This window comes from Pteropus vampyrus, unplaced genomic scaffold (assembly GCF_000151845.1).
Source record: "Pteropus vampyrus isolate Shadow unplaced genomic scaffold, Pvam_2.0 Scaffold652, whole genome shotgun sequence".
Taxonomy (NCBI): Eukaryota; Metazoa; Chordata; class Mammalia; order Chiroptera; family Pteropodidae; genus Pteropus; species Pteropus vampyrus.
The window spans coordinates 145,242-155,469 of record NW_011889433.1 but is presented as its reverse complement, the minus strand read 5'-3'; the positions used below and the strand labels follow the sequence as shown (position 1 = coordinate 155,469).

General features: G+C 54.2%; 1 protein-coding gene across 1 annotated transcript in view; it reads right to left on the bottom strand.

Annotated features, from left to right (window-relative positions):
* SYNE3 (spectrin repeat containing nuclear envelope family member 3) overlaps nucleotides 1–10,228 on the bottom strand; it is a 58,833-nt gene that overhangs the window by 4,270 nt on the left and 44,335 nt on the right. Inside the window, exons 14-16 of the mRNA XM_023525947.1 lie at nucleotides 9,246–9,474; nucleotides 7,586–7,735; nucleotides 6,579–6,617 (exon numbers count right to left, since the gene is read on the bottom strand). Of these exons, the coding sequence (XP_023381715.1) occupies nucleotides 6,579–6,617; nucleotides 7,586–7,735; nucleotides 9,246–9,474 (418 nt within the window). The remainder of the gene's footprint in view (nucleotides 1–6,578; nucleotides 6,618–7,585; nucleotides 7,736–9,245; nucleotides 9,475–10,228) is intronic.

Here is a 10,228-nt window from a genome sequence, read left to right as displayed (position 1 = left end):
AAAAAAGGCACATTTCAATATGATTCTCAAATGACAACACAAACACACGCTCACGAATAGTCAGGAACTACCTTTTAAGAAGCCAGCAAAGAAATTGACAATCTCGGCTCTTCCCAGATCTGGGAACTTCTACGTGCCTCAGTTTCCCCACAGAAAGTACTACCTGTGTTCTACCCGGTTAGAACTATGCAAAGAGAGAAGAGGCTTCCTCTGGAAGTGATAAGCTCCCCCATCCTTAGGGTAGGGAAGCAGGGGGTTCGGAGCACATAATAGTGGAGATGTTTGGTAGAGTAATTACATACTCGGGAGTCCTTCGAGATCTCACATGAACCTGAGAATCTGGAGCTTCGAGGAGTTCAGGAAGATGAGTTTATCACAGTACGTGTGCCCTAAGCTTCTGCCATTGATGAAAGGGGATGTGACCTAGGAGAGGCCATTTAACCTCGCAGAGCCTCGGTTCCTTTATCTGTTGGGCCAAAGGGAGAATGATGCCTACCTACCAAAGTTATAGTCGGCACTAAATAAATGCTCATTTCTTTCCTCCGCTGACTGACGGACGCTGGGAAAGACGGGCGGCTCCTGTTAGCCCCACAAGCTTCCCCGTCCACTGGATGCTGGCGATCAGGCACCACCGACCTCTCCAGCCCCGTCAGAGAGAAAAGCACCGCCCGCCTTAAATGCCATCTCTTGGCTCCTCGAGGCCCTCACTCCTCCTGCCACAGGGCCTTTGCGCGTGCTCTCTCTGCTGTCTGGGACTCTCGTTTCCCCTTCCTCCAATGCACCTGCTTGGCTCCCACTGATCACTCTAATCTCAGCTGCGAGCTGCTTCCTCCGGTTACCCCCCCGACCAGCACAAGCCCCATCGCACCTTCTCATGGCGCCCCGACTTTTCCTTGGGACTTCCAATTCCAGTTTGCATTCCCCTTGACACCTCGGAGGCGGGGTCTGCGTTAGCGTTGCTCATCGCTGTAGCCCCAGCGGTGCTCGATAAATATTTGCTGACTGACTGAAATCGGGAAGAAAAGGCTCCGTCCCGTCGTCCTGCGCATCAGGCCGTCTGCTCTCGCCCTGGCGCCCGTGGCGTGACCACGCAGACTGACCACTGTCCGTGAACTGTTCTCCCTGCCCGGCTGGTTCCCAGAGCACGTGGGCGCGCTCGTTCCTGAACGCACCGGACACGTCCCCTTCCTCCCCCAGCCCTGAGCTCGGCGCATCCCCTCACTCAGCTTCCCGGGCTGCTGCACAGCTCTGTGGGGTGGGCCTCCCCACGCCCGTTCCACAGAGAAAGAAACCGAGCCTGTGGCAAAGGAACCAGCCCAAGGTCAACAGACAGCTCAACTCACCAGTCTCCCTCCACGGCCAGGCTCTGTCCACACCCCATGTGGTGTTTCTCAGAAGAAACTACTACACAACAGAGTCGCCCTGGGCCCCCGCCGTCAGTCAGCCTGAAACTACTGGAGCCGGTCGCACGCCGCCCCAGGCCCCGAGGGGGACGCCGTGCTCTGTCACCACTGGGAGTCTGAGGGGCTCTCCCGGAGCTGGCTGGGTCTCAATCCCCACCACAGCGATGCTTCCAGGCCAGCACCAAAAGCTCGAGGTGACGGACAGGTGCTGGCTTTTCTGTGGCAATTCAAGGTGGGCCGGCCCCAGTGCCGCCATTAAACCCAGTCCCCGGAGGTCCCTCTGACAGACCGCCCTGCTGCGTGCTGACTGGCTTCCTCCCCCTGGGATTGTCTCCAGACAACAATGTCCAGAATGTCCGGGCCCACTGCCTTTCCCCGTCTGCCCCACGGAGGCGTCAGGCATCCAGGTCCCCCAGCCAGGCCCTGCCTACTAGCGTCTCGCTAAGGTCTTGGTGCTGAAACTCTGCGTTCCAGCCCAAGGTGCACTTCCCATGAGAGCTCAGAGGCTCCGGATAGTTCCCGCCCAGGGACAACATGGCAGTGGCTGGGCCGGGGCCAGGTTCCTCCTACCTCCTCAGTGGGGTGGCTTTGCACATGATGGTCAGGACATAGAAGTGTATTTTTCCAGAATGCAAGGTTGGTCTGGAGAGGCGCAGGAGATGGGACCGCCTGAGCTGGCCTCTTGGAGGCTGATTCGTTAATTGGTGGGAAATGCCCCCGGTTGAAACGATCGAAGGGAGGGATGACTTCGCCATTACTCAAACGAGAAGAGTCCCTCATCCAGGAGCAGATGTCTGGGGCACGAGGTGTACTCCCCAACTCGCCCCTGCCTCATCTTTCCTCATCTGAGGTCCATCCATGAACAGGCTCTGAGCCTGGGACTAGGTCAAGGTCCATGAGAGTCCAGGATGACCTTGAAGCATCCTGTTTGGGAAACCGGGGGGTCATGATACTTTTCACGGACATGGGGACCGGGCGGCGTTCGGTTAGGGGCGGGAATACAGTGAGGTCAGCGTTAGACCTGCCGCGTCTGAGGGGTCAGTGGGACTCCCCAGCACACGTCTAGCAGGCCGCCGGACCGAGGGACGGAAGCTAGAATAAGAGACTCGGACCGAAGATGGACCAGCGACAGTGACAGGCCTAGAGTCAGAGGACAGAGCCATAGTGGTGGAAGGAACCGCCCGGGGGAAAGTGATTCGCGAGAGGGAAGGAGGCCCTAGAGACTCTGAGGTCACGACCACTTAAGAAAGAGACGCTGCGTTGTCAGCGTCTCTATCAGTGCTGCACGGAGCGCCCGGTGGTTACAAGAGAAATGATAGCTCTGCAGGGGAGAAATCCAGCAGCCGCCACCCTCCCTGGCCATGTGGTCAGACTCGGCATCACCAGTGCTGGGGGCATACTGACGTCGTGGGTCTCCCAATGAGGACACAGGCTCTCTCCTTTTGAAAGTCAGAAGACAGCACAGAGACGGCCAGGACTTTGCCCAAGGAAGAGCCAGATTTGACCTTGTCCCCAGAGTTTGACAGTGAATAATAAGTCACAGGGGGAGAAAGGCAAGCGACGCCCCCTTTGTATCCCTGTGCCCGCCCCGATCTGGCCTATTGCCAAGGGGCCGCTCTCCTTCCACTAAGAAAAAGAAGGCGGTTGTGAGCGACGAAGACCAGGCACGTGGGTGTTTCAGCACGGTGCCCAGCACACAGTAGGGATCATTTCAAAAAACCATAGTGGGAGAGAAAGTAATTACTGAACGTGGAAAACTCACGGATGCTTCGAGATTTGGTATTACAGCACTGCATCCGATCTAAGACGCTGGTTGTAAGGTGCACCGTTATCTTACATACCACTAAGAAAGAAAGGGAAAAAAAAAAAACCCAGCAACCAAGATGGAGCATCTGACCCCACATCACGCTGGGGCGCCGAGGGGCTGCACCTGCAGTGTCATGGAGTCAAGGACAAATCCCACGCAACAGAAGGGGGAAGCAAGGAGATCCTAGGTCTCATCTTGGCACTGGGTGGAGGGCAAGAAACAAAACGTTTCCCTGAGAATTTAAACCACGTGCTGGAGCCCCCAGAGGTTGGCCGTCCCAGTCAGCATGGCCTAAAAGGAAACAAAACAAAACACCACTCGCGAGCAGAGAGTTTCATGCAAAGAAATCTCAGGTGGGTGGCGTCCTGGGGGAGCAGCCAATTCACATCCTCACCGGAAGAACCTCACTGCAATGAGATGCCCCAATTCCAGAGACGTGAAAATGTTATAAACGTGAGTCTTAAAACCTATGAAATACGGTCAAGTAAATAAAATGCCACCTGTAGGCTGCCGAGCATCGGAACATACGTCCCAGAGGCCAGGGGACACTACAAACACGAGACGTGTTTGCTCTCCACTCCTGCACGCTGGCACACGGGCCCTGCCCTCGTTCACCAGGGCAAACGGAAACACTGGCCAATCTGTTCCTCAGCTAACGGTCTGTGTCAGGTAGGACGGCACCACCTCCCTGGGCCAGTGCAGGAATTTAGTTGACTCACGGCCCAATTGCAACTTGAAAAGCAATTATATTTCATGCGTCTGAACGCTGCAGGCAAACATCTCGTGGCACTGAGCTGGTGAGTGTGTAGGCAGCTGCAAATTTAATAAATCTTAATTACTCTGTTTATATAAATAAGCAGGCTGAAGCTCTTGACATAGTTGGAGCCTTCAGTGACTTAGTGCACAGAGAGAAAAAAAGCATGCAGAACCGACTGCTCATAAATAATTAGCTTTGGGAAAAATTTTTTCTCCTTTCCTTTGGAATAAAAATAATACATGAAATGTTTGTAAGTTGGCAAGATTACAACCTCTGAAGACAGTACCTATTTTCTACCTGTCAGGCCTGCATGTGCGTGTGCACGTATGCACACACACCCCTATAACACGCATGCACACACCCCAACCAGCAAAGACAACGCCAGAACCAACCGAAGGGGGGACTGTCCCCCACAGAAGTGTCACTACTCTCCCCTTTTTTTTTCAGAAAGAGAAGCAGGGGCTGTGTCCACAGAAGTCTCCAGGCTCCACATTTACATGGCGATTAAGAACCTACTATGTGCTGGGTGTTACAAGAACTCATCCACTGTTAGCTTGGTGGACCTTCATTTCACTCACTGGAAAACCGTGGCTAAGTGACTCATCAACGACCACACACACTAATGGTGGATCCCAAATATGAATACAGAGCATAAAGCAGTGGTTCTCAAAGGCCAGCAGCATAAGCGTCACCTGGGAACCTGCTAGACATGCAGATTCTTGGGCTGTCCCAGACCTAATGAACCGAAGACTCTGGGGGTGGCACACAGCAATCTGTGCTTAAACGAACTATCATATCAATGGGTCTAGTTTGGCCTCTGTTTATTGGCCTCTGAGTTGCTTCTTCACAGTGAGCTGAGACCCATTAGCTCAAAAGCCAGCCAGCACCCATCTCAAATGTTCACACATCCAATTGTTTTAAATAGAGCCTGAAGAAGCAGATAGTTTAGCCATTTAGAGCCTGCCTGCTTTGCATATCCCATGAAATTACCCAACTGCCAGCCATAGATAAGATAAAGCCTGCAGCTGTGAAACCCCAAGCCTCTGCTGCCTTCGGAGCTCCCTGACCCAGAGCCTCGCCACCGCGCTCAGCGAGGCCAGCTAGACAAGTGGCCCTCTCCCCCATCCCTCTCTCCCCTCAGCCGAGAGGCAGGGTCTACCAGGGCAGGGCTTTGCTCTTGCGTCCACCGATGTATATCCCAAATGCCTGCAACAGTGCTTGGCACAAAGTCAGGGCTCGGTAAATATTTGTGGAATGAATGAATGAACGAACGAATGGGGAGACAGCCAGTAAACACCGGGCTGTGAACTCTCCACGTTAACCCGATGATAAGTTGCTGGGAACCTGAGTGTGCACGGGATGGCTAGTGTCAGCCAGCCCAGTGTCTCCCTCCTGAGAAATATTCTGTGAGCACTTACTATGTGCTAGGCACCAGGGGGACCCAGACATGGCTCCCTGTGGACTCTGGCCTGGGAGATGCACAGATGGGGGCTCCCAACCAGTGCAGGGCGTAAAGTGTGGGAGCTAGAGGCAGCCCAGATGCCTAGCCCTGGGTCCCCCACGTCCCACCAGGAGCCACGGGGCTGAACTGTGTGGCCACCCTGCCCTCCTTGATGCTTCTCCCTATTTCATGAGGAAGCTCTTTGTTATTCTAAATTGGGGGGTGGGGGTGAGACCCAGGGCGCTTTGGAGCAGAGCATGCTGGAGGCTCCTGTCAGTTATGGGCAAAACAAGTGTATTCCCTTGGAAAAGGTGGCACTGGGGACGTGAACTTACACGGGGCTTTCCCAGAAGCAGGGAGACCCGCCAGGCCCAGGGGTGCTTTCCCCGAGCCATGTGTGAAAGGTTAAGATGTGGGCTCCAATGTGGCGTCAGGGGCCAGAGACCAAGCCGGAGCCTCACTGAACAAGCCACTCCAGCGTGCCACATCTAGGTTTCCCCGGTTACAAAAGGAGGTGATAACGCCCTGGGGTGTCAACGAGACGGTTAAAGGAAACAAACCCCCTAACCACGATTTCGCACAGTTCCAGGCACACAGTGGATGGTCAGTGTGTAGCGTCTAGCGTAATAATACTTATTTCTCATAATTATTATGACCGCTGCTGTTACTGTTTTGGCCTGCGAGCCCCACCAGAGTGGCTCTGGGCAAGTCCCAGAGGGCCAAAGTGGAAACACCTGCCTGGTAGAACATGAAAGGCACAGCGCCCTTTGCTCTTCCGTCCCGTGAGCCCCACACACCCACCCTCTACCACGTGGGTGGCCACGTGGTCCGGGTCTCCTGGGATGGCCCTGGTTTACACTCGTTGTCACAGCATAATCATCAAGGGCATCTTTGTTAACTCTTCATCTTGTCATAGTTTCAGATAAAAATTTCTAGGGTCTCCCCCCTCTGTCACGTGCCTGTCGCAGCTGAAAAAAACACTCTGCGCACAACCCCTCAGGCTTCCCGACAGCGAGGACCCGGGGCCCAGCCCAGTGCAGCCCAGACCCGATTCCACAGACCTCTCAGAACCTTCTAGAAAGCCTAGGCGTCCCGCCCCAGAGTCGCAGGCCACCAACCCTCCAGACGCCCTGCCCTCTAGCTGTGTGCAGCAGATGGCAGACACCATACCTTTTGGAATTCAGCCGGCTCCTCTGGAGAATTCTGTGTCTGTTATTTTAGGGAAGGAGAGGGAAAGGGGAGGGAAAAAAGTTAAGTGAGTGAAACTTAAATCCCAACAGAGCCTGTAATGGAATATTCATTTTGTCAGGGGAGAGTTTCTTTAAAACTTCTGGTCATCTGGACAGGCTGAACCAGCAGGTGATTCAATTTAATGAGCTTTTTAACCCGCCTCGGGCCCAGGTGGGACTCAGTCTGGGAAGACCTGGGCCGAGACAGCAGGGAACGGCCACCTGGCTGGGGCCGGGCTGACATCTAGTGGCCGACACGGCCATTGCGGGGCCAGCCAAGCCGGAGCGCCAGAGCCCGGGTGTCTGGGGTCTGAGGGCAAACAAGGGCCCTTGGAGGCAACCACCCCTCTTCCCGGACAAAGCTCCGTGCCTCAGCATCCTCGTGGGTTCTCAGGGAATACTATCAGTGTTCCCTTTATAGGGTTGTTATGATGGCATAGCATTAATAAAGGCTATTATTATTAGTTTAGCTATCGTTATTGTTTTTCACGAGGGGGCACAGAGGACGCTTGCTCAAAGTCGCAAAGTGAGTTAGTGGAGGAGGTGGGCCAGGTCCCTCTATTATGCCTCCAACAGTGGGGTGTGTTTTAGTGCTGGCTCTGCTGCTGACTCGCTCTGGGACCTTGGACGAGTTCGGCTTCTCGGAGTCGCAGCTCGCCCTCTGGGGACTGCAGATACAGCGACTCTGGCAGAAGGCTGCTGTGAGGACTGAACAGGTAGCCAAGCGCTCCTCCAGTGCTTACTACGATGGTCACCGCTGTCGTGACTAGAGCTCCAGCCTCGCAGGGTGGCGTGATGGCTGGATGACATCTTGCAAGTCAAGTACCTAGGACCCAGGAGTTTCCCTGTCTTTGAGCAGCCACCTCAGCCTGGTGCTGAGGTGGACCCACCTGTGTTTCCCATCATCCCATCCCCCAGGCCTGGGACCTGGACATCCTTAGCACCTACCAGCAGGCAGCTGGCATCCTTGAGTTTGGACTTGTACAGCATCCACCGGTAACGCAGATCCTCCAGCTCATCTGAGGTGTCCCTTGCTGGCCCGAGACGAAGAAGGTTCTCGAAGAGATGCTGACCTTCTGGTACCCGAGCCTCCAGGTCCTGTGGGAAAAAGGCAGCGTCATGTGCACCTCTCAAATGGCCCCACCTGGCTGGTGAGGAGGAGCCGACCAAATTCCTGCTCGAGGGGAGCGGGGAGCCGGCAGTGCCTATAAAGAGAGAACCCCAGCCACAAATTCAAGCCAAGGCCAGGCGATGGCTCTCTGGAATGTCACGGAAGGGACTCCTGCATGGCAGGGGCTGCTACACTGCTGACCTCCACAGTGACTTCCAACTCCGGCATTCTAGATCCAAGCCCTCCAGAGGGCTTGGAGTAAGAATTATCATCGTTATAAAAGCTGCCATCATTGAACATGCTCCTATGGGTATGTGTAAGCCTGGCAGAGTGATGTTGGGACCTGGCAGATTTTTTTTTTAAATCAAAATATCATATCGTGTTCCCCCAGGATGGCATCTTTTATCCTCAGGACTCCTGAGAAGTAGTGTGATGTGGGGGTTAAAGGCTGGCTCTGGATCCCGGCTCTGCCCACAGCCTGCCTCTGCTGTGTGTTAAGGGGTAAGCTGCTTAGCTTCTCAGAACCCCTTAAATGTGAGATCAAGGCAAGGAGGGTTCACTCGGGGAACTGCAAGTCATCTCTGATATGGCTGGAGTCGGGCAGCGGTGGCAGGAAATGAGTGACCCAGGATGGGGTAGGAGGTGGGCGGGGAGGACTTCCCGGTCACGGTCAACTGGGCAATTGTGCCGAACCTCTCACTGAGGACAAAGTAGTAAAAAGATTTAAAAGGCATCAAAGAGTTAACAAAAGAGTGAGGTGCATCAGGCTAAAACCAGGGCAAGGACGAAACCCAGCGAAGTGAGCCCAGCGTCCAGGCCTGCTGTACCTGTAGGACACTGGCCAGTCTGGAAAAAACAGTTGTGAAACAGACCATGCTTTTGGCAGCCTCACAGGGCTAGGGAGACAAAGGGCGAAGTCTGGGCCCTGCAGAGGTGGAAACTCTGATAAACCATTTCCCCTTTAGCTGAGACTCCGAAGCCTCCATAATCAAAGTCAAAAGTGGTAAGTGCCTACATTATGACAGTGGCCGTGAGAGGGGACAGAAACAAAACATCCTGGAGGTGGAATCCAGGAGGGCTTGGTGACTAATCAGACATGGGGGTGAAGGAGAAAGATTCGTGGTAGACAGATTGCCTGGCTGAGCTCAGCCAAAATTGCCAACCTTCAGAATCACGCGTTGCATAAATGGTTGCTGTTTGACACCGCAAATTGTTGGGATGGCTCGTTACACAGTGAGAGCTAACCGATACAAGAGCTGTGATTAGTGGTGAGATTTTTCCCAGTTGGGGAAAATAGAAGTAGGCTGAATGCATGAATAAGTTTTCTAAAGTTCTTCTAAAATATTTGAACCAAAAAAGTTTAAAAGCCATTATTTTATATACAAGCAAGAACAACTCACGAGCTATGTTTGCTCTGCTTCTTTTGAAGATCTCCCTGGGGGCAAACACACCTACGGTCCCAACCCTCTGGAAAGGGGCCTTTCTTTGGGAACAAACCTGCAGCTTCGTTTCTCTGGTCCTCAAGCCATCGGCTGTGGCAGTTTTCATTGCGATGATTCTAACCAGCTTCGAATTTTCCACCTGCAGCCACTGCTCAAAATTCCTCAGGAGCTGGAAGAAATCTTCATGGCTGCCTCCTGCTTCTTGGAGCAGATTTGCCTGCTGGGATGCACAGCATAGCATGGTCAAAGTGTCAGAGGCAAAAACAGCCCACTGACCCCCTGTCCTGGGAATTCCACCTGAGGCAGAGGGGTGGGGATGAGGATGCCCAGAAGAAGATGAGAGAGGCCCGAGGGGACAAAGAACGTCTCTACGCAACGTGGCTGAATTTAGAGAGCAGGGACACGTGCCACTGTCCCCTCCCTGGTCTCCCAGTGGCAGTCACCTTCATCCCTTACCGGGATGGTTATGACAGTGGTTGTCTTCTGGCCACGTTTGTCCCTTTCCAGCTGCACAGCGATCTATCTGGCATGCAAGTCTGTTCAGTGGAGCCCTCACTCATACACGCTGGTGGCTTCTCACACCCCTCGACGTGGCCTGAGAGCCTCAGCTTCTGGCTTTGCCCGGCTCCGCAGCCCCGTGGGCTGAGCCCGAGCCCATGGACACGTCCTGGCCCTTGTCTCTCTGCCTGGGGTCTTTGCACATAGTCTCCCCTGCATGGATCGCGCCCCCTCTGCGCCTCTCCTTGACTCCCACTCGGCCGTGAGGATTCCTCTGACATTTCCTTTCTCCCAGGAGAGCTTCCCTACCCGAGAACGGGGTCCCGGTCACTCTGCAGCAGGCTCCCATAGCATGTGGCCCCTCTGCCATGGCGTGTCACGCTTTCTGTAAACCCTTATTTAATTGCCTGCGGTTCCTCCTTCCTCATCCCTTAAAACGTGCCCCGAGGCCCAGCGGCAGGGGCTTGTAGAAATGCAGACTCCCGGGCTCGGCCCCAGACCTCCACATCAGAATCTGCACTTTAATATGATCGGGGCACA